Source organism: Epinephelus lanceolatus, chromosome 19 (genome assembly GCF_041903045.1).
Source record: "Epinephelus lanceolatus isolate andai-2023 chromosome 19, ASM4190304v1, whole genome shotgun sequence".
In the NCBI taxonomy this organism is placed as follows: Eukaryota; Metazoa; Chordata; class Actinopteri; order Perciformes; family Serranidae; genus Epinephelus; species Epinephelus lanceolatus.
The window spans coordinates 37,172,207-37,196,516 of NC_135752.1; the positions used below are offsets into that span (position 1 = coordinate 37,172,207).

Consider the following 24,310-nt stretch of genomic DNA (forward strand, 5'->3'; position numbering starts at 1 on the left):
ATGTTTCCTTGAATTAGTTTGCACTCTTGTGGACATAATGCGGAAAAAAAAAATATTCAAATGGTTCGAACCGATGAGTTATTTTTAGAAGGAATATTCGAACGTCATTTTTGAGCAATTTTGACAGCCCTAGTACAGAACAGACCAACATCATACACTTAGAGTACAGACACTCCATTCTATGTATGATATGATATAAATTCAGCAGCTGTGGTTCAGCGATTTGTTACCGACTGCAGCGACACAGCTTTCTAAAGCCCTTTTAACACTCCCTGTTAAAGGCAGGAATTTCGCACTGTTATTCCACCTCGCTGCTCTGTATAAAAGGTACAATCCCGGACTGAGGGGACAGAGATGTCTCGCCTTTAAGCCGGCATCGGAGGTAGTAACAGCGCCTACCCAACGTCTTTGTAAAAGGGACAGCCAGCAGGACAGGAGGGGTGTAAAGTTTTGACGAAGTCTTATGTGTGCCACCCACTGCCCGGAGATTTAAAAAGCAGCTGGCAGCAGTTAGCAGCTAACTCAAATAACAAGAACAGCCAAATATGTCTGCAAATGGGGAAAACAATGAGGTTCAGGAGCAGATAGCATATCAGCCACCATATAACAGACAGTAAATGATTGGTACTGTCATATTATGCCATTGTCATTGTTTATAAAGCGGTGTTGACGTTTATGTGTCACATCCTTTTTGCTTTCAGGATGCCGTCATGCTGATTAAAATCATAAGCTGTTGTTTAGTTCTGTGGAAAAAGGCAAAGGTGGCGTAAAGAAGGGACTTGGTAGCGGCCCTGTAGCGCCTGTAGTATAATACAACTCTGACAAATGACTCCTGCATTACTTTGTGACATGAATGATGGGAGGATTTATTGCAGCACTGCTGTATTGGACAGCATTAGTTTTTATGAGGTGTACCTAACAAACTGGCGACTAAGTGTAAGTGATGAGTGAAGTGACGCCTAACAGATAGTTCAGGCTCCTCTTACTGCAGAGGTATCAGTCTTTAATCAAAGTCAGAGTGTTTCCAGCAGAGACATTTAAACAGAGAGGTGAACACAGGAGACAATACACACCTGACACACACACACACACACACACACACACACAAAGAGAGAAACACACCCAGCCTTATATTATTAACTGAGGACATTCCACTGATGAGTATTCAGAGCACACAAACACACACACACACACACACACACACACACACACACACACACACACACACACAGGTGCGCAGATAAAGGCCCATTAAAGTGAAACCTGTTGAGCTGGTCAGAGGAATGTGTGGCAGCCACAACACCCTAAATTCACCTGAACAGGAGGGACGCATTCCACTTTACATCTCATTACACACACACACACACACTGCTCTCTCTGTATCTTCTACCTGCTCAGTCATTTTCAGGTCATTACTCCGACATTCTGAGGTCAACGGCGAGGAGGAAAAGTCTGAATGAATGCCTCCTGACCTGCAGTTGAACTTCAGGCTCTTTACCCAGATTTTGCTCACAGTTATTTTAAACACTACAGGAAGTACAGCAGTCTCCAAATAAACTCTGGAGAAATGTGTCAAGAACATTTCCATTTGATGGAACAGTGCAGGTAAATGACAGATTGACACCAATCATATAACGATTACAAAAATCCTATTTTTCTGTGTTTTGTGTCTAAGTGACAAATGTGAACATCAAATTCTGAATTTGGTCTGGTACTGAGCGAGACTGCTGCAGCCAGTAGTGCCAAAACAGGCTGCAATATCACCACATGTTTGCACCGTCACTGCCCTTTCAAGGCAGGAATATCACGCCGTCATGCCGCCTCGCCGTGCTGTATGTAAGGTACGATTGCGGAATGGGGGTACAGGGTGGTCTCGCCTATAATCCACCACAGGAAGTAGTAACAGCACCAAAACAGTGTTTGTATGAACAACACAGGGTCGTGGGCATCACTGCTGTGACATTTTGACAACATCTTATGCATGTGACCAACCACTGGAGATTTAAAAACTAGCTGTTAGCAGTTAGCAGCTAACTCAAAGAAGAAGAACAGCAGCTGTAAATGTCTGAAATTTAGGAAAACAATGAGATTTGGGAGCTCCTTACCCTCTGAGCAGAGGCTGAGATCATCCACCATGTAACAGGGACGGTAAATGATTGTTATTGACATGTTAATGCTATTGTTGTTGTTTAGAAATCGTTGCTGACGGGACTTCCAGTGTAGCGACTAATGGAGTAGGACGTGTCTCTCTGAGCTCCTGCAACAACCTTTAAAAATTCTATTTTAGGCACACTTTTTGTATCTTTTCTCGGTGTGTGTTTTCCCCACCACCATAACCTGACCTTGACACCGACTTTTTGCCAATCAAAATGCCTCCAAAAGTTGGAGTTATCTGGCAGTATTACAAACATCCAGTCTGATGCGCTCTGAAGGACACCGTAAGTGAAATGGAAACATCACTTTCCACCTGCACCGACGACATTACTACGTTACAGGCTAGAGTGGAGCATCTGTCAGCAGATCTGATAAGATTGGACAATAAATGCAAGGATTTGGAGGCGGGATCTCAGCGCAATAATATACGGTTAGTAGGAATTCCAGAGGATTTTTCCACCTCTTCTACTGCTACAGCTATTTCTTCTCTGCTCAAGGAGGTTTTTAAGCTCGAGAAGGAGCCTCTCGCGGACCACGCTCATTGTACTCTTTAGCCGAAGCTGAAACCCGGAGAGCGCCCTCGCCCCATAATCGCTCGTCTATGCTATCATACGGACTGTGTGGACATATTGCGCAGAGCCAAGGCCCAGCAACAGATCAAGATTGGTGACATGAGTTTCTGACACCAGCTCTGTGAGATACTGGGGATATGCTTTGGACTGCTCTACCCAGCGTGCCTCCGGGTTACACACAACGGTGCAGAGAAGGAGTTTAAATCACCAGAAGAGGCCAGCGCCAGGTCACTCGACACGTAAGAGAACTGAGAAAAGATACACAACACTGATGAAGTAGTGACGCTTCACAATTAATATTGACAGTTATTACTTTTTCAGTTCATAAACAGAAATCCTTGCTGACACGTGTTGTGGCTCCCAACTGGTCCAGTTTTCTCCTCAGTCATTAGTTCAAGGTCCACACAGTTTAATACATCCAGTGTCATACTTGTGTTTGGCCATGTTGTCGACCTAGTTTGCTGTCTCTACAGCAGGAAACAGCACCTAAAAAATGTAGCTCTGTGCCAGAGCTTCACCATGCTTAAAAATAAAGAATGTTTTTTACAAACAAGACACATTTGCAAGTCACTTGGACCGTCACGCCCGTAACGCCTACTTTGATTGCACCAAACATGCAGTGTATAATTAAACACTGGAGTGGCATGATGCTGCTGTCGTTTGGCTCTGTGTAAAAATGCAAACATGGCATAAAGAAGGGACTTCATAGCGACCTCAAAGTGTCATCTCTGTGTAACAAGGGTTAAGTGTCTGGATCCCTACAGAGATACACATACGTTCCTTTTTATTTAATCAGGAACAGCCCCGAAATCACCAGCGCCAAACCCACCAGACTCCATTTCAATAAACAGTAATTTTATCATCATAAAACACACTTCAATCAAAGTCGACAGAAACAAAATAAAGCCCACAGAACCCATCTTGGTTCATCTTTCCACTGTTCCAACAATCACCAACAAATTGAAATTAACCCTTAATTCACCCAGTTAGATGTGACAACATGCTGCCTCTATACACGCTTAAATTACTGTTTATTTAAATGGAGTCTGGTGGAATTGGTAATGGCGATATCTTAGCTGTTTCTGGTTAAACAAAAAGGATCTTACTCTTTAACACAAAGCTCTATCTCTGTAGGGATCCTTTCCATAATGTTATCAGACACCTAGAATAACAATCTGAGCCTGTTAGTGGCAAATATTTGACGGACGAGTCCCCACAAAGTCAGTGTGTGAACACGTCTGTGTCGCCACAATACAGGCTGGCTCTACACACAGACACGCACACAGAGCAGTTGCCCGGGGAACGGTTTTGTGGCAGTTCGTCCTTGTAATGACTTCTTCCTCTTCTTTTTTCAGCAGAGAAACTCAAACATTCATTAAGCTCGATTACGTCAGCCAACAACAAAAGAGCAGAAAGGCAGAGAGTCAGTGGAGATGAATGGAAAAAGACAAAGACAGGGAGAGTGAATGAGAGGAAGAGAGATGGAGGGGAACACCTACAGACAGCCACACAACTGTGATTCACTCGCTACATGACAGTGTTCACATCCGTCTGTACCTCCATTTGTCTCTAACTACATTTCAAATTTCAGTCCAACTGTCTTTGTTTATGTTTTAATTTGTTCATTAAAGAAACACTTCACACTTATTTACCTTATGTTAGGTTTTGTTTTAAGTGCATGCCTCCATGGTGAACGAAAAATCCAAAAATGGGGAAAATTGTTGATGAATTAAAGTCATAGGGGTCCACGTTTAACAACAGCAAAACTCTATCAAAACATCTGTTTACAAACTCTCACACAACTCATGCAGTATAAACCACGTCTCATTTATCCAGTCGTATGCTCAGTACTTCCCAAACAGACAGCTCTTTCTGATGGGGAACTGAACTAAAAGTGCTTTCTTTACTGCCAGACTACATTAACAAAAACAGTGATTTTACCTCACTGAACACAGGAGCTGCTGGTCGACCATTGCCTTGATTAGTTAGTTAGTTTGTGTTATTGTGTGACTTTGGTGTTTAAGGCCACGTTTACACGAAAACTATCCACTGAAAATTGTTTCTCGTTTTCATTTTGAAGAAAGTTCCGCGTTTAGACGACAGCGTTTTGATGACAATCGTCGTGCACACGGATCCACAAAAATGACCAAAACCTCTGCAGTATACATGCCAGGCCAGTAGTTGGCAGTGTGACGCTTATGCTTCCTTATACAGAGCCACGATGTATAAACAAACAAAATGGCAACAGCACAAACGTTTGTCTGGACGGACGACGAGGTGGAGTTGCTACAGTAAATCTATACTATGATGGGGAAGCGTTGATAAATTCAATAGCAGAGCTCGGGAGTCCGCCACTGTTGTTGTGATGGTCGACTTTCCCGCACATGCCTAGTGACTGGAAGCGTAATGCGCATGTGCGAAAAGTTTCCGTTTTCAGAGGGACTGCATATTGCAAATTTACATGACAACGAAGACGCTGCCGTTTCCAAAAAGTTGCACTCTGGAACCCGTTTTCAAAACGCCGCTGTCGTGTAAACAATCGGCCAAAACGCAACTAAAGTTTACCGCTTTCAGTTGAAGTCGTCGTATAAACGGGACCTAAAAGGGTTAGTTTGGATTCACTAAAGTCACCCAATAACACCAACTGATTAACTGATGGTAGCAGTGGTACACCAGCAGCTCTGGTGTTTGCACAGTAAAATCACTGGTTTTGTCAATGGAGTCTGACTTCGAAGAGAGCATATGGTGCGTTTCATTTGTACTGGGAAGTCAAATTTTCTGAGTTTCCAGTTGGAAATTTCAGCACTTCCTAAACAGACAGCTCTTTCTGAAGAGGACCTGAACTTAAAGTGAAAGTTATCTATGGTCTCTTCAAAGCCAGACTCCACTGATGAAAACAGTGATTTTACCTCACTGAACAGAGGCGCTGTTGGTCTACTGCTGCCTTGATCAGTTTGTCTTTGTGTTATTGTGTGACTTTGGTGAATCCGAACTAACCCTTTAAAACACCAAAGTCACAAAATAACACAAACAAACTAACTGACTGAGGCAGCAGTAGACCAGCAGCTCCTTTATTTTAGCAAGGTAAAATTACTGTTTTTGTCAATGGAGTCTGGCTTTGAAGAGAGCAAGGATAGGTTTCACTTTTAGTTCAGTTCCCCATCAGAAAGAGCTGTCTGTTTGGGACGTACTGAGCATATGACTGGATAAATGAGACTTGGATTATACTGCACAAGGTGTGTGACAGTTTGTAAATGTATAATTTGATATAGTTTTGCTGTTGTTAAACATGGACCCCTATGACTTTAATTTATCCAGAATCTTCTCAGCTTTTGGATTCTTTGTTCACGGTGAAGGTATATTAGATAAACAAAGTTTCCTTCACAAGTTCAACATAACACAGGGTGCGTAATTGAAATATGAATCGTCATTTGGGGGGGGGGGGGGAGTATTCCTTTAAGAAACCAGAATGAAAAAATAAAAATAAAAAAAGACCAACAAACACATGAACTACACTAAAACGAATCATTACTGCAACCATTAAGGTTTCTAGTTCTCTCTGACATGTGTGAGAGAATATTCACACTAACACAACTGATGGAAGCAGCAGCATCAAAATCACAACCAAAGCTATGGAGGTCAAAGGTCACAGCACCATGACAATAGCTGGAAAAACATATCTGCTATCACAGAGGTCACTGTTATTGTAGCCAACAATCCTCATCACACAGACACACTGTGACACGCTGCTGATAACTAGGCTGGTATGCTGCGTGACCTCCTAACACCCTAACACTCAGACGCACACTACTCACAGCATTTTGGCATCGTGACTCATCTCCTGCTCTCGACCTTGTTCCTTAAGTCTCTCACCTCCCTGCAGTCTGTTTCACTCATCTGAACGGTCTCAGTCAATAAGGGTAATGTCTCTAGAAATCTTAACACAAAACACAACATGTAACAAAGGCACAAACAACACAACAAAATATCTGTATCACTGGTACAAGATATTGTTTCCACAGTGAAAAGTTGTGGATGGTCCCAACAGAAGCGTTCCTTAGCGTCCCCATGTTTGGTCCCCCCTCTGTTGGGGTACCTAGCACACAGATCTGGTACTAAAAGGTGGAGCTGTGAACACTGCAGTCTGATTGGTCAGTAGAGGACGGTCACTCTGCTCAGGGCTGAGTTGTGTCTGGTTTTGAGGCTCATGTAACCACTGTTCATACTGTGGAGAGTTTTATTAGTAAACTGTAACTATAAAATGAAAGGATGTTTTGCTGCCTCTCACAGCAGCTGGAGTCTGAGAAAAAATAACTTCATTCACTGGGCCGACTGCCGGCAACTTTTAAGGTGGAACGTTAACTTGTAATGTTACTCAGTGCATGAGGTGACGACGTGAATCCATCAGCACACCTTAAATTTCACTGTGACAACTTTGACCATCACTTTAGTTTTTATATGACACACACTTTTAGTAATGAGTGGATCTTCAAGAGTTTATATGTATTAATTTCGTAATCCTCACAATGACAAAAAAGAAAGCATCGTGGAGCGTTGTTCCTGTGGGCTCCAGCAACACTAAACCCCTGAGCTTGCCTGAGAAGGACTAAATGCACAAAGCTGCTATTTTTAAATATCCCATGGAGAGAGACTCTCACTGCAGCCTGTTTCAAGATGACAACGTCCCCGTACATAAAGTCAGGTCAATAAAGAAATAGTTTGGTGTGGAAGAGCTTGACTGGCCTTCACAGAGCTGCGACCTCAATCCCATCCAACACCTTAAGGATGAAGGAGAACACTGACTGCAGACAGATCCAGAATTTCCCAATGAGGGGGAAAGAGTTGATCTGCCTCCAGTCCCTAAGTAATCAAAGTATGTTCAAACAACATGAGAGGATGATGGTGTACATGCCAGTGGAGTGGAGTGTGGAGTGATTCATCTCTGTGGCTTTAGACAAATCTTTGCCAGCACAAAAGGGCTGAATAAGGGTGGTCAGCTTTGCATTCTGTCTGCGTCACACAAACAAAACAAAACAAAGCAAATGTAAATACCAGGACCAGCGCGCAACAGAGGAAGACAGCCGCCAAACCTGCTCGACAAAATACTGACTGACTGACTGACTGACTGACTGCAGAGTGTGGTCACACCGAGGACACCGACAGGACAACACTACCAGGCTGAAAAATACGCACTTAATGGTGGTGTCATTAACATGGATGAGACAACTCTCACTGTAAAACCTTCAGATGCTGCCTGACAGTCTACTTTCAGTTTCATAACAGAGGCTCTATAGTAAGAAAACAGCTCCACTGGCTCCACGAGTACCCATCAGCCACCACTGCAGAGTCCTGGTGTTTGTCTTCATGCAGAGCAGATGCTTCACTGCCAATATCAGTCTGTTGATTGGTCGATCCACCACTTTTGGTTCAGACTGCAACATCTCAGCTATTGAGATGGACTTCCATCAGGTCAATACTGAACTTGAAGGTGTTTTGTCACTTATCTATGACACAAAGATATTCTTCCTCGCAGCATATGAAAGAATATCATACAATCTGCTGGAGCAACCAACAACAGAATCTTGACACAGTGACCCAGGCGTAAAGAGACATGATTTTTCCCATATTCTGTAGAATGTTGACCCAGGATGATGCTTGAATTTTTGGACAGTCAAACACAATGTGTATAGTTCCTACTGAGTTTTTACATTTTAGGCACAAAGGGAGTTTTAAAACATATGTACATATGTATTCGTCCCCTTTGCTATGAAGCCCCTAATAAGACCTGGTGTCACAAATTACCAGTAAAAGTCACATTTCTATTTAAATTATAGCTGCGGCGCAGCGATGGGTCGGGTCCGGGCATTTTTAGGCAATTCCGAGCAACCTCTGGAACCTAAGACGGTCATCTGCCGCTCTGAGCTAATTGGCAAGTAGCAACTCAACAGTGGCTTCACAAATTGAGTAAGCCATTCACTGTTGTGTAGGAAAGCAGCCATCCGTACATGGAAAGGCAGATTTGAAACCACTGTAAAAAATTCAGTTATTAAGACAAAAATCTGAAAATACACATATTGCATCTAGACAGCATGGAGATGTTGGTAATTTGTTTGTAACAATGATTGATTTGCTCCATAAGTGAAAAACTGATGTTTAAAATTGCCATTTTTACATTGACTCCAATTGTTCACATTAGAGCAAAATTCAAAATGCTGTAAAAAATTCATTTTTTGAGATAAAATTCTGAAATTTGCCACACATCATCTACCATGACTCTAGAATTTTGCCTTTTTTTCATGAACATTGAAGATTTATTTAGCAGGAATTTGCATGTATATGTTTACAGTACCGTTTACAGTCAAACATTTTGATGCACTGTAGGCTCAATTTTTGATAAATCAAAAATCTGAGAAACCTAGTTTGTGTAGGACAGTCTGAAGATGCTCTGTAGCAAGTTTGGTGTCAATTGAGCAAAAATTGTGGGAGGAGATAGGTTTAAGAAGTTTTACAGTTTTTGAAAAAAACAGAGTGATGAACTTCATAATTTTTAATAGGTTTAAATGTACAAAAGTTTCTTTAGTATTGGGGCTACAGTTTGATGAAAGTTGTGAAGTTGTAGCACGTATGGTTGATTTGTTATGAATTTTCAAAGTTTTGAACTTTAGACGCTTGCTGTAGCGCCACCATCAGGACTATTGGCTTGAGTTTACAGCTGAGGATATCTGGCATGAGACTGGACCTTTGTGCAAAGTTTGGTGAGTTTTCACCCATGGGAAGTATGATTTCCTCAGAAGAAGAAAGAAGAAAGAAGAAGAAGAAGAAGAAGAAGAAGAACACCTAGGATTACAATAGTGTCCTGGCAGCTTAGCTGCCCGGACCCTAATAAAGTCCACCTGCGTTAAATCTAAGTGTCACATGATCTCAGTATATAAACACCTGAGCTGAAAGGACCCAGAGTCTGCAACACCACTAAGCAACAGGTACCACAAAGCAAGCGGCACCATTAAAACCAAGAGCTCTCAGATCAAGGATTGGTTCTAAAAAACATATCTGAAACTCTGAACATCCCACTGAGTGCCATTAAATCCATTATCACAAGATGGAAAACATACGGCACCACAGCAAACCTGTCATGAGAGGGTCGCCCATCAAAACTCACGGACCAGGCAAGGAGGGCTTTAATCAGAGACACAAAGAGACCAGAGATAACCCTGAGGGCAGAGTCTTGCACTGGATCAGGTACCCTACAGGTAAAACCTAAAAAGCTGTGTAACCGGGAAAAAAAAGTATATATACAGTACAGGCCAAAAGTTTGGACACACCTTCTCATTCAATGCGTTTTCTTTATTTTCATGACTATTTACATTGTAGATTCTCACTGAAGGCATCAAAACTATGAATGAACACATGTGGAGTTATGTACTTAACAAAAAAAGGTGACATAACTGAAAACATGTTTTATATTCTAGTTTCTTCAAAATAGCCACCCTTTGCTCTGATTACTGCTTTGCACACTCTTGGCATTCTCTCCATGAGCTTCAAGAGGTAGTCACCTGAAATGGTTTTCCAACAGTCTTGAAGGAGTTCCCAGAGGTGTTTAGCACTTGTTGGCCCCTTTGCCTTCACTCTGCGGTCCAGCTCACCCCAAACCATCTCGATTGGGTTCAGGTCCGGTGACTGTGGAGGCCAGGTCATCTGCCGCAGCACTCCATCACTCTCCTTCTTGGTCAAATAGCCCTTACACAGCCTGGAGGTGTGTTTGGGGTCATTGTCCTGTTGAAAAATAAATGATGGTCCAACTAAACGCAAACCGGATGGGATGGCATGTCGCTGCAGGATGCTGTGGTAGCCATGCTGGTTCAGTGTGCCTTCAATTTTGAATAAATCCCCAACAGTGTCACCAGCAAAACACCCCCACACCATCACACCTCCTCCTCCATGCTTCACAGTGGGAACCAGGCATGTGGAATCCATCCGTTCACCTTTTCTGCGTCTCACAAAGACACGGCGGTTGGAACCAAAGATCTCAAATTTGGACTCATCAGACCAAAGCACAGATTTCCACTGGTCTAATGTCCATTCCTTGTGTTTCTTGGCCCAAACAAATCTCTTCTGCTTGTTGCCTCTCCTTAGCAGTGGTTTCCTAGCAGCTATTTGACCATGAAGGCCTGATTGGCGCAGTCTCCTCTTAACAGTTGTTCTAGAGATGGGTCTGCTGCTAGAACTCTGTGTGGCATTCATCTGGTCTCTGATCTGAGCTGCTGTTAACTTGCCATTTCTGAGGCTGGTGACTCGGATGAACTTATCCTCAGAAGCAGAGGTGACTCTTGGTCTTCCTTTCCTGGGTCGGTCCTCATGTGTGCCAGTTTCGTTGTAGCGCTTGATGGTTTTTGCGACTCCACTTGGGGACACATTTAAAGTTTTTGCAATTTTCCGGACTGACTGACCTTCATTTCTTAAAGTAATGATGGCCACTCGTTTTTCTTTAGTTAGCTGATTGGTTCTTGCCATAATATGAATTTTAACAGTTGTCCAATAGGGCTGTCGGCTGTGTATTAACCTGACTTCTGCACAACACAACTGATGGTCCCAACCCCATTGATAAAGCAAGAAATTCCACTAATTAACCCTGATAAGGCACACCTGTGAAGTGGAAACCATTTCAGGTGACTACCTCTTGAAGCTCATGGAGAGAATGCCAAGAGTGTGCAAAGCAGTAATCAGAGCAAAGGGTGGCTATTTTGAAGAAACTAGAATATAAAACATGTTTTCAGTTATTTCACCTTTTTTTGTTAAGTACATAACTCCACATGTGTTCATTCATAGTTTTGATGCCTTCAGTGAGAATCTACAATGTAAATAGTCATGAAAATAAAGAAAACGCATTGAATGAGAAGGTGTGTCCAAACTTTTGGCCTGTACTGTATATATATATTTATATATATATATATGTATATATAAATTCTCTTGTAAAACTGAACTACATGTGGGCAGGCAGTGAGTGAGAAGAAAGATATATTTTTTATTTTTCAGAATAAAACCAGGTTAAAAGATGTGCAGTATATGTGTAATGTTTTGACATCTAAATTACTATTATCAAGCCGTCATTTTATTTTGAAAGTCAATAACACAAGTCGAACCTTTGACCCCGTCACCAATGTGGAGGACTCCAGCCATGAAACTTGGAGCATCTGGCTACTAAACTATGGATTCATCACCCACCCTCAGCTTTCCATATTTTTCATTCTTCTGTGCACATGTTAAAAAATATTCTTTTACTATTAAAAATGAGTCTATTTGTAGCAGCTCTCAAAGAAGAGCCATAGTGACTTAACATTAAAGAAGCTGTGAGCGGAGAGCCAGGGCCTGCAGAGCATGTTGGAGGCTCCACACCCAGTGGATACTGGAGGACAAACACCAGTGAGCACTCAGCTGTGGGCACCGCAGACCTCCCTCCCTCTGTCTGGTTCTCCATCATGCTCTGCGGGCCCTGGCTCTCCTCTCACCTTCTGTGACTGCATTTCCAGCCCCGGTAAAGCTTCCAACATAGTCCAGGGACCCTGACTTGACTCACAGCTGCCTCATTTTATTACAGCCCCTCAGCCGCCTCCAACAAGTCCCACTGACCCGGGCTGTGCTCTGAGCTCCTCCGCCAGAGAACCAGAATATGAGAAATGTTAAAGTTACTGATGTACAGTGCAAAGCTCTGCAGAGATACTCACATCAACCTAAGCTCAGTGACCGCGTGAGCTCTTCTTCTGGCACCATCCTCAGAACAAACTTCACATTTTTAGCCACTGGTGTCGCTCTAAGAATATCTTCATCATCACTATTTTGTTCTTTATCTATTGCAGCCTTTAGCAGAAATGTTACCCAGCAGAGTTAAGACTTTCTGCTCTGACACACAATATGCCATTATGACAAGCACTAAAAATGATGCTTGCACTTTGAGCAGCCTTTGCTCCTGTCTGTAGTTTCCTCCTTGTGCCTCGAGGAAAACAAAACACTCTTCATGTGTAACGTTACACCAGTTAAGTGCACACTGCTGCTTACTGCGGATTAAAGGACAAAACAGTGGAAAAACAGCTGCAAGGTGCAACGCAAGGAGGCATATAGGCAACACACACACACACACACACACTCTGCACTAACACACACCCATAGCACAGGTGAGGGCTGATAATCTTTCCTCACCCATGAGGACAGCCAGTGTCAGGTAACACACTCGCTACACACATGCTACACACCATCCACCCACTCTCAAAAAAATGTGAGTGGTCAGTCAGGCATCCTTTGCTCAGCACTTTGAAACCTCTGATCACTTAGTATCCCACCCAGACTCCATCTGAGAGCACGACAGACACATCCGCTGACAGGACTTTGAAGGAATGGTCCAACATTTTGGGCGATACTCTTCCTCACTTTCTTAGTGTGAGATGAGGTTATCAGTATCAATCTGATCTCTAAGCTGGAGTCAGCATCTGGTTAGCCTAGCTTAGCATAAAGACCGGAAGCAGGGGGAAACAGCTAGCCAGGCTCTGTCCAAAGTCAAACATACACCTGCCACAACCCAGTCGTCAGAATAAATGTTGTCATGTGTGTTTCTGCACATCACAGGTACACTGCATTTGCACGTCATTATGTAGCGAACATTTTCAAACTTAAGTGTCTTTACGTTTCAACACTGCTGTGATTAACGTGTGGCTATGCTAAGGTTAGGTTTATATTCAAAGAGATCATGTTTTGGCTTAAAACACCTGCCTTTAGTGACACAATCACATGTGGAAACGCAGCCAATGTCTCACTTAAAAAATATCGGGCTTTGGTGTCACAGTCAGAGGGAGATACACCGCTAATGTCTTGATAATAAATGCCCAGTTTTGGAGGTACAATCCCCTCTGGAAATACCATTCATTTTTCGCTAAAAAACACCCACTTTTGATTGCACAAATGCGGCTGGAAATGCAGCATAAGTCTTAGGAAAAAAAAACTTGTTGTGATGGCTCAATCGCCACAAGAAATGTTGCTGATGTCTTGCTAAAACACACCAAGGTTTGGTGGGACAATTGCAGCTGGAAATGGCACCTAGGTGCTAAAAAACACTCGCTTTTAGCGGCACAATAATGGCTGGAAATATGTTGATGCCTCACTAAAACACACTGCCATCTGGTGGCACAATTGCTGCTAGAAATGCTGCCGATGTCTCGCTAAAACACACCCACTTTTAGGGGCACAATCACTGCTGGAAATAGCAGCTGATGTTAAGACACACCCAGTTTTGGGGGCACTATTGCCACTGGAAATGCAGCTGATGTCTTGCTAAAAAAAAAGTGACCGGTTTTTGTGGCACAATCGCCGCTAGAAACGCTGCCGATGTCTCGCTAAAACACACCCAGTTTTGGTGAGACAATTGCTGCTGGAAATTCCACTGATGTCTTGCTAAAAAACACCTGCTTCAGATTGCACGATTCCCGCTGGAAATGCAGCTGATACTCTTGGCTCTAAAAAACTTTTACTGCTTGTATATACATTTGTATTGACTATGGATGTGACAACACTGCATTTCAAATACACAGCTTTTGGGGACACAATCACCACTGGAAATTCTTCTGATGTCTCACTAAAAAAACCATCCACTTTTGGGGGTGTGAGACCGACCAGTCTTGTTGTTTGTTGGTCTCAATCAGTGGTTAACGGCCGCCATCTCGCCTAGGTATAAGTATATCCACCAAACAGAGAAATGTCAGCACTTCATCAATCGACCACAACATGGTTTTGCAGGGTGACATTTTTTGTCAGTAGCTTGGCTATTTAAAAACGGCAGATTTGTGCAGGATGTCACACTAGTGGTGATTCTCTCTGACCAATCAGTGGTCCGCAGTGTTTTAACCAAGCCGGGCTGAAAAATGAAGCCAATGTGGAAGTGCCAAAAACGACAGTCTTTACAGGCTGGCTCCAAGAGCAAGTTAGTGCCTGCAGACCCCCGTGTTAAAATGTCCAAGTTTGCAGCCTCGCGCAACAAACAGTTTTGGTCTCCTTATATAATTTCCCACTTTATGACAACTTTTCGAGGGGTGACATTTTATATAACTCACCCGCTGAATGTTATTAAGGCTTCAATGTATGCATAATTCAGGGTGTGTCCACTTCGCATGAAAGGATGTCTGCGAGGCGTCACATAGTCTATGAGTCAGATCCACTCCTTGCTCGTCCAGACTTTTATCCACACATGGTCATTTCTGGCTCCAAAACACCAAGATGGCGACGACCGTGCTGCCAAACACAAGGCTTCAAAACAGGAGTCCACACCAAAGGGTGGGGGTTTATAGTTTTAAATCCACTGTTTAGTATCTGCTCAGTTTGCTTGGAACCTCGACCCAGATGATACCAACGTACCATCCACAACTTTTGCTAATGGAAACCAAGGAGAAGTCGAGTTGAGTAGAGCAGAGGTCAAAGGTCAGTGTTGTCAGTGATACCCACACAGGGGTTTTACAACCAATGACAGGATCCAAGAAAAACATTTATGACTCTCCAAATAGAGCCAGAAAACACTTGTTACCAGTAACAAACTGCATTCCTACATGTTGATGCCTTTAGACATTTTAATTCAGCCAAGCCCAGCAGCCTGAAACGGGTGTGACCTGCTGAAGCCTGTTGGCCTAAAATTGTTGTCAAGTGTTGTCACACAATATCGACAGCTTGTTTTGATCTCCTGACACTCAATCCAAAAGATTTTCCTGGATCGGAATATGAATGATTTTATGTTTTTCTTCAGCTGCACAGTTGCATTTTCAGAAATCACTAAAGGATAATTCTCGATTAGTTCAACTTTGGTCTTGTTTTTGTAGTTTTGTTGATCATTTCTAACTGTACCAAGATATATGCTGAGTTATGGCAGCACTAAGAAGAAATCTGATAGGTCAGGAAACAGATCAGTCAGACGATAAGACAATAACAACAATAAAATGAAAGTAACGTTAACTTCATGACACAGTATGTATCATGACAGTTTCTATCATCACGCTGTCCATCTTTACTTGAAGACTGATTCATACTCGAGCGTGATTCGTTCTCAGCCCATTAAATAAACTCACTAAAAACACACCAGTGAAACACACATTTTGACAGACTTACAGCTCTGAGTGGCAGCTCCTCAGATAACTCTGGTTTGCTTCCTGCTTGTTGCGGCATGACTTTCTCTCACTGAGTGTCTCTACCTCTCTCTTTACTACTCTGCTCTCAGCCAATCAGGGCTCATCTGAAGGCACCAATCAGAAGGAGCGCAGCAGGTATGGAGGAGAGAGGGAGGTGTGGCTGTGTCTGGCAGGTGTGATGGTGTCAACGTCTAACACACTTTTTGTCTAACTGACACAGAGGATGGAGGACAACTATATAGCCAGCGAGCACCTGCCACAGTCACACACACACACCTCTATAACACCTGCTGAATAGCGTACCCTTACACACACACACAGACTTTGGCCCATCTGCAGCAATAGCCATCAGTTCAATCCCATAAATCTTTATTGTCCCTGAGAGGCTGTTACTCTGCAGCAGCAGGAGGAAATCTGACGGAGGAGTGTGAGGAGGAAGTCATGACAGAGAAGAGCGAGGCAGAGGAAGTGTAGCTCACAAAAGAGGAAACCATTTAAAGGAGATCCACTCATCACACAACAGCTAAATTCCACCTTCCAACAACTCCACAGCTGTCTGATGTACATGTTGTGTCTTATTTAAAGAGATGAGAAACTGGATGCGTTATTTGGAGTGAAGTAAGTCAGGTTCACAGTCTCACAGACAGTAGGTGCATATACAGGGACCCTAATATTCCATTAATAAACTGAGTAATTACACAATCAGAATAAAAATTCCTCATGTAACCACCTCAGTTGGAAGAGACGAAAATTAGCTAGCCACCCCCATCTCCCTGCGCCTAACTCCCTGCTGCTGTCGACAGCTTCTCCAGGAAGAGAGGCAGCGTCAGCTCTAGAGGTGAATCTTAGGTTGGCAGCACTGGGACTAACTTGTGTAACAGCAGCAACAGAATGTTTACGTAGTCGGGGCAGGGCGGTCACCTGGTGCAAAGGTTTACCCTGGCTGGATTCTGGTTGCTGCGGCCACTGACTTGGGGACAGTCTCCTGAGCTGCTAACTGCTCTTCTTCCAGTGGACACATAGTCTCGCCACCAGACAATCAGAGATCTCCGCCTTCTGATAGTCTGGGGACACTCCTTTCTAAAGTGTGTTTAACACACCGACGAAAACGGCCGGCAACAAAGCAACGCCTCTTGCATTTTTGAAAAGGACACACAGAGCTTGAAAATGGATGCCGAGAGATTAAACTCCGTTTTATCAAACGTGTGCTCATCCGTGAAGAAAATATGTTTTCCAGCGGATGTCTTAGTTACAACATTATTGAGCTAACTGGAGTAGTTTCATGTCGTATCCGACAACGGGAGGCTTTTAACAGATGACGTCCTGATGTTAGCTTTGCTGCTGCTGTTAGCTGTCCCTGTCAGCTGCAGCCACTGATGCTTTCTAGACATCGCGATTTCCCAAAACTGAATAAATACCACACATAGCAACACAAAACTGCTTTGCTAGCTCAATCATAGATATCCGCTGGAAAAAAAAAAAATTTCACGGACCGTTTAATGAGTTATTACCTATTACAGACACCGGCTAAGAAATAGTAATGTTTGTTCAATCATTGTGTTTATAGACTTTACAAACATCGGATTAGTCTAAACGGTGATACAGTGATGTGAAAAATATGATATATATATATATATAGCTAAAAGCTCTGCTGGTTTTCTACCCGGACGTATTTGTAAACAACAAGGCGATTCCCTCTATAGTCCGGCCGGACGGATGAGTCATGGCCTTGTAAAAGATTATGTTTGTTTCTTTTAGTTGGCGAGAATGTGTCGCCACAAACGCGACAAACATCCACTAACTTTGACGGCGTTTTCTGCGAGCGCGGCTGAGCCATTTTGTACCGCTACACGTGTTTCTAGTGGGACTATGTTTACAAACACAAGAGTTCAGCGAGCCACCGAAGGACCGCCCTGCAGATTTACTATTGGTTCTGCAACATAGGGAGTTTTTTAAACCTCTGAAATTGTATCCGCCCATCTAAACACAAAATCAGGGAGAAAGACATCAGTCTTTAGTTAAGCAAAGCGTCTAAAGACTGACTTGTGAGTCTAGTGGACACACAGTGATTCAAGGCTCTAGCTAACGTTAGCCACATAAACATGAAGCTGCAGCTTAGCAGAGGGCTAAATATAACTATAAGCAAAATAGGCTTTACCAATATTGACACTAGTTGAATTTTGTTCAGTCTCAGACTCCCTTTTTGAGAAGTCCGTCTTCCTTTTTTTGGGTTGCTCTGCAGTGTAGGCAGTTGTTGCCATTGCTGGAATAGCAACTTTCTCTGCAGAATTCTCCGCCATTGAATCAGGCTTTCACCATCTGAAAGGACGTGCACGCACATCTGTACTTGTAGAACAGCCAATAGAAATACTCTCTCTCTGAAATGACCTGTGATTGGCCAGCCTCCCGTCAAAGCCGAGATTTTCTAAAGCCTGAAAACAGAGCCAACGGGAGGTGCAGGAGTCCAGTTTTCTCTCAGTCCACTTAAATTACAATATGCTCAAAGATTATCATCAGATTTTTGCCCCTGCTTTAAACATTCAACAGTTTAAACGAGGTCACCTTCAGATTCTGGATCAGTTTGGGATGAATTCAGTGACTATAGCAACATGTTTTGCTCCCAACTGCAGCAACAGTGTTCTGACTTTGCTACCACCCTGACCCATCCCCATGACTGTGTTCCTCTCCATAGCAACAGCAGCTGAGGCTCATGGGTATTGCAGTTTTTGGCACCCTATCCACCCATCACACTGACAGAGAAAACACGATCTCTCAGAAGTAACGCTGAAATAAATCAAACTGTTAAACGTCACATGGTTAATTTATTTTCAGACTTCTGTGTCTCTGTGATGACTCTCCACAAAACAGTAATTTTACTGAATTAATTTCCTGTCCCAGCTACTGTTATCTTGACAAATATTGTCAGTATGACACATGTGGTGTGTGCTGCAGCTGTCAGTCACATATTGTGTGTACAAGCTGCTTTTCCTGCAGAATATGAGCCTGCATTTTTCTTCCAGGAATTGAAACTTAAGCAGGGCACTACAGTCCAAAGGTGAATGCGGCCCAGGTATGCAGCCTGCTGCACAGCCCACTGCACATGGCAACAACATGCAAATCAAGGTCCACTGTTTAAACCTCCTCGTTTGCTGCAGTAGAAGTGAAACAAACACAACGTCTACTTTTATAAAACACACCTGAGAGCTGTCGACTTCTCGTGGTTCCCCATCAGATTCTAGCTGCAAGCCGATCAGATCAAAACACGCCGCTGCTCTCTGCTCGCCTGGAGGAGAAATTCTCACGCCTTCCCTCTTCACCACACCTTCCCATAATGCCATGTGTGCCTCTACACCTGTCCTGCAGTGAGTGTGTGAGTGTGTGTGTGTGTGTGTTTGTGTCTGAAGTCTAAAGTCCTGTATTGTGTCATGCCTCTCACGCGTCTTCCAGTAAATAAAAGCTGCAGTAGCAACAGCAGCATTGCAAGCAGTCACACCCCAAACCCAAATACCTGGCTTTGTACTGGGCAAGGCAGCGAGCTGAATGCTACAACAGATGCTTTGTAACTGACTAACTGTGTTCCTCTCCACAATGCTGAACAGACCTGATTAATATCTTTCCATCACTGTCCTGAAACTCGTTATTTCAACACTGATTTGACTGATTTAATAATGTGGTGTCTACTTGTTAGCCCGTATATTATACAGCTTGACACCTGATTAAAATGCTATCTAAACTAGCTAAGAAAGCTAACATTAGCATCTGTCTAACAAAGCTAACCTCAGGTCAAACTGTTAATTCAGCGGTTTGTCTCCCTTGGGCAACACGCAACTGACGTCACTGGTTGGTGTCAGCCATAAATATAAACCAACATGTTAAAAAATGCCGGCTTGCGCAAGGAACAAGCTAACTAGCTAGCGGTTAGCTGAGTTTAAGCAAGCTCACGGGGCATGTGGCTCAGTGTTTTGGAGCAGGAACAAGAACAAGTCTAAAGCTGTCTCACAGTTTGGAAATAAATCTACCTCATCAAACATAATTTTAATTAAAAAAACACAACTGAATCGACCAAAAGATAAACAACATGCTGCTCTCTGTTTACAGCCTCACTGGTACGAAGAAAGAAGGAGGTGAATTTCAGGACGTATGAGTTCACTATTACTCTCTAATTAACCCTATAATGTGTAATAATCAGTAATGGCAGCACTAGTGATGAATGATGAGTGATAACAAGTGATAAAGAGTGTTATCCTGCCTTTGTGTGTGTGTGTGTGTGTGTGTGTGTGTGTGTGTGTGTGTTAATTCCAGACAACCAGCTCTGATTTGGACTATGAACCAGGATGTGGAGCAGAATCCTGACCAGTTACAGATTACATTGGTAACCAGGAAGGTGGGGGAGGTAGGAGGGAACTCCTGCAGGTGTCAATCATGTCAGTGATTCATATGTGCTGTTTGTACGAAGATGAATACCATTTGAAAACCATTCAAAAGTGTCATGTGTGAACGTATGAGTCATTAGTCATTAGCATTTGTTTAATGAAATCCAAAAATCTGAAAAATGCTTCAACAGGTGTTTTTCCTTGTTGCTAAATTTCCTGCTTGTCATTCATTACCCATCAGCCACAAGGGCTCTGTGAACCTCTCTGTGTCTCTCTTTCACACACTTCAACCCGACTGGGTTCAGGCCATTAGCAGAAATATTCAAGGTCAGTTGTCTTTGGATTTCAGGTTTGATTTGTGTCTCAAATCTGACAGCACCAGTCAGATCAACTTGAGTCGTATCTAGCATTAGGGGAGACTGGGGTTGGTTGGTCAGCTATTTCCTGGTCCTTTGAAGGTCACAGAAACAAAAATGTAACACCCAAATGTTTGTTTTCTTGACCTGCACTCATCTATTATGCTAAAACACTCGAATGTCACTTAATTTTGGTGAGTTTTATAGCATTTAAAACTATAAAACATATTATAAAACTGTGTTATGCTTGTGGCTACGCTGCCTGTGTAAAGCGGGGTTTATACTTTTATGGATCGAATCGATGCCGTACCTACAGCGTTGACGTAGAGCCTTGGTCACTAACAGGCAGACTGTGGTCCAAGTCTTGACCCAGACGCTGTCCTGTACCAGACCTATGACCAGTAAATTATTAAGCGATTTTAAATTTTCACGGGGTGCTCCTATTTTAACCGGTGCAACTTTTCTAGTCATTACAGCACCGGTTTAGCTGCTCAGGAAACACACAGACCAATTGCATGCGAGTTAAGCCATCCCACGTGACGCCACCCAGTCAATCAAATCTCTGCATTCCAGGCGATTAACATGGCAACTCTGTGTATACGGCCAGACAGGAGAGGTGAGAAGCGAGTGATAAACGAAAATATGATAGAAAAATAGAAAGACAGAAATATAGAAAAGAAAGAAAGTGATACAGGGAATGAAGACAGAGAAGCAAGTGAACGAGGGACGGAGAGAAACACAGAGGAAGAGAGGAGTGGTTGATCTCCAAGCAGATTTAGCCCTGAAAGAGCAGTTTGAAAGAACTGACTCTGCCACTTTCTGGCTCCAAATGGTCTCCACAATATGGTTCCGGGCTCACCGATGAGCACCTGCACATGTGTATGAGAGTGGCCCTGACACCATTCCAGTCCAGATTTAAAATCCTGGCAGGACAAACTCGAGCCCAGGTCTCTCACTGAACAACAAAAAGTGGGGGAGTGGGAAAAGAGGTAAAGAAAGAGAACTGTTCAATTGTTATTTATTTATTGTGAAAGTTGTGAAACAGTTAACAAAGAAAAAGGAAAATTTATTTTATTTTTTCTAAAATTAAACACTGTATTTTAAGATGCACAATTTTTCAAAAACGATTTTATTTTTAAATGCATATCTGTATAGTTCAGTGTTAAGTGACAATTAATATTGTCGAAATGCTTTTGAATGGTACTTTCTTTACTTGATTTGATAGATGTTGGTTACTTGCAGATGTTGATACAGCTACTAGGCTACTTCAGTATATATCACACTAAATCATATCGCAAGTTCGACATTATGATGTTTCGGACCTTTGCGTAAGGAAACTTTCTCTAACTGGACCTTCTTGAATTTTAGTTGAATACCCCTGATGTAGAGGGTCAAACCAGGAACCCTCTTGCTGTGAGGCGACAATGCTAACCTCTGCTCACCGTGCCGCACTAATGCACAGCAATCACAAATCATCTCATTTTAGAAAAATGAGTGTTCATTAAAACGTCTCTATTTATAGCTGAGACTTTATCCTTTCATTTTCTGCTGGTTAGAATAACTAACATAAATCATGCCACAGAAATATGGCAGAGTGAGACGAGTACAACAAACCCAGTCTTCCTAAAATGAAGTCACAGTCTGTACCTGCGGACGGTGAGCTGCAGCGTCTTGTACGATCCTTTGACCAGAGCGATGGCCTCCTGTCTGTATCCAGTCAGCTCCACCTCGTTGATGACGATGATCTCATCCCCGACCAGCAGAGGCTGCTCCAAGCTGTCCGCCTTGCCGCCCTCCTCCACCTGCACAGACACAAATACAAACACCTCAGGACAGGCTTACTGAGACAGCCGAAATGTGTATTTAGCCAATGATTTACTAAAGCACTAGCTCATTAGGCAGTCAGGTCCTGACCTCGAATGAAGGAGAGCTCAGTAGGTGAACACCGCCAAGCTCCTAAAAGAAATAACGGAGTGACCTCAGAGGTCTTCTGGGTTCATACTGCCGTCCTGCCTTCCCTCTAGTCTTTGTGCTAAACCAGGCCAAACATGTCCTACAGTATCTCTGTACTGGGCACACAGTGATGAAACTTGTTGAGTCACACTTATTGTGGCAGCTGTTATCAGGGTTTCTATTGTTCTGGTAGGTAGGAAACACTTGATGTGCGTGATATGTAGAGGGTCACTGTCGGCTGTTTGCCCGGTGGCTTTGTCTTTCTCACATCCTGTCTGTCGCTCTTTCTTTATGGGGTTCTATTTTAAGAAAAAGTACAAAATTCGGATGGTGTTTCACCTGGTCCCACCCTCATATGTTAAGACTCGCTAGTGCTCATCACGCCAACATGTCAAGGTCGGACACAGTTAGAGCCAAAGAGGTCATGATTTGGGTTAGACAGACAATCACAGCATAGTGGGGCAGGACATGTGGAACACTCTTGGGAAAGACAAAGCCATTTCTAATGAAGCGGTGCAGGAATGAGTCCTATGAGTGAGCATGTTTGCACCTCCGGTTCCATTGTGTCAAAATCAATGAAGTTTTTTTGAATGGGTTTTTGGTGAGATGCCTGGAATAAGGTCTGTGGTTAACACAAGTTTAAGAGACTTCTACGTTTTGTTCTACACAGTGGTGTAAGGTAAGCCCAGGTCAGACCCAAGACTCAAAAACCATGAAAGGTGGTGTTCATTTGTCAAGATTATCTTGCTGAGTAGAACATGTAAGTTACAAGAACTTTTACTCCGATCCAAAATCGGGTGGATAAATTCCGATTGGCTTTTTGTCGAGGGAACCAGGATGACGCAAGCTTCCGGGATCGCCCACAAAAACGTCATCCCTGCAATAGTGTATTAAATTGACTGTTTACTAAACCCCTCCCCAGCTGTGATTGGCTAATCATCTTAGCAATCATAACCAAACATACAGGATGTGTAAGAATTGGATTAAACTTTGTCTTAGCTTTAGCATAATGTTAGCCTGTCCGGCTAACGTGTTTTTTTACCTAAAGTAGTGACCAAGGGTTAAAAAAACAGATAACTGGTTGCTCTGTGTTGTAGAGTGTAGATCCAAAAATGTATCGGGTGCTCTTGGAAAAAAGGAGGGAACTCCAAAATACTGCAAACAGGAAAAGAATCCAGGCACTCCAAACAAAAATGAGAACGAGGAAGGAAAGATTAGATTAAAAAGCCTTTAATATAATGGCCAACTCAATGACCACTGTTGGTCTTCATCAGGGCTGGAGAAACTCCAGCCCTGATGAAGACCAACAGTGGTCGAAACATGTTGGCTTTTTAATGAGTTGGCCATTATATTAAAGGCTTTTTAATCTAATCTTTCCTTCCTCGTTCTCATTTTTGTTTGGAGTGCCTGGATTCTTTTCCTGTTTGTAGTGACCAAGGGTTACTTCCAATGTCAAGAGTTGCTATACCATTTCAATTAGAGGTTATCTCAGGAAAAAACCCATTCATGACTGGAACATCAACTTCGTGGGAGCCAAGATGCTACGATAACAGAATTTAGGCTAACGTTAGCAACTTAACTGGGTTGCCACAAAGTTATGACAGCTAAACATTTCCAGTATTTAGAATTGAAGCAACTTGCTAAAGGTAAATTTGCATTCTGCACTTGCACTTATGTTTCCAAAACCTTTTAGCCTGATAGCTAGGCTGACCAAACGTCCTCTTTTGCCCGGACATGTCCACTTT

At 42.9% G+C, this 24,310-nt stretch overlaps 1 protein-coding gene across 2 annotated transcripts in view; it reads right to left on the reverse strand.

The window, feature by feature from the left end:
* The window catches only part of shroom3 (shroom family member 3), an 87,209-nt gene that overhangs the window by 53,589 nt on the left and 9,310 nt on the right, over positions 1–24,310 (reverse strand). The window contains exon 2 of one of the 2 annotated variants that reach the window (XM_078161864.1): positions 22,260–22,414. In XM_078161864.1, the coding sequence (XP_078017990.1) occupies positions 22,260–22,414 (155 nt within the window). Of the gene's footprint in view, positions 1–19,080; positions 19,228–22,259; positions 22,415–24,310 lie in introns of those variants that run through there. The other variant, XM_078161865.1, reaches the window with a different exon arrangement.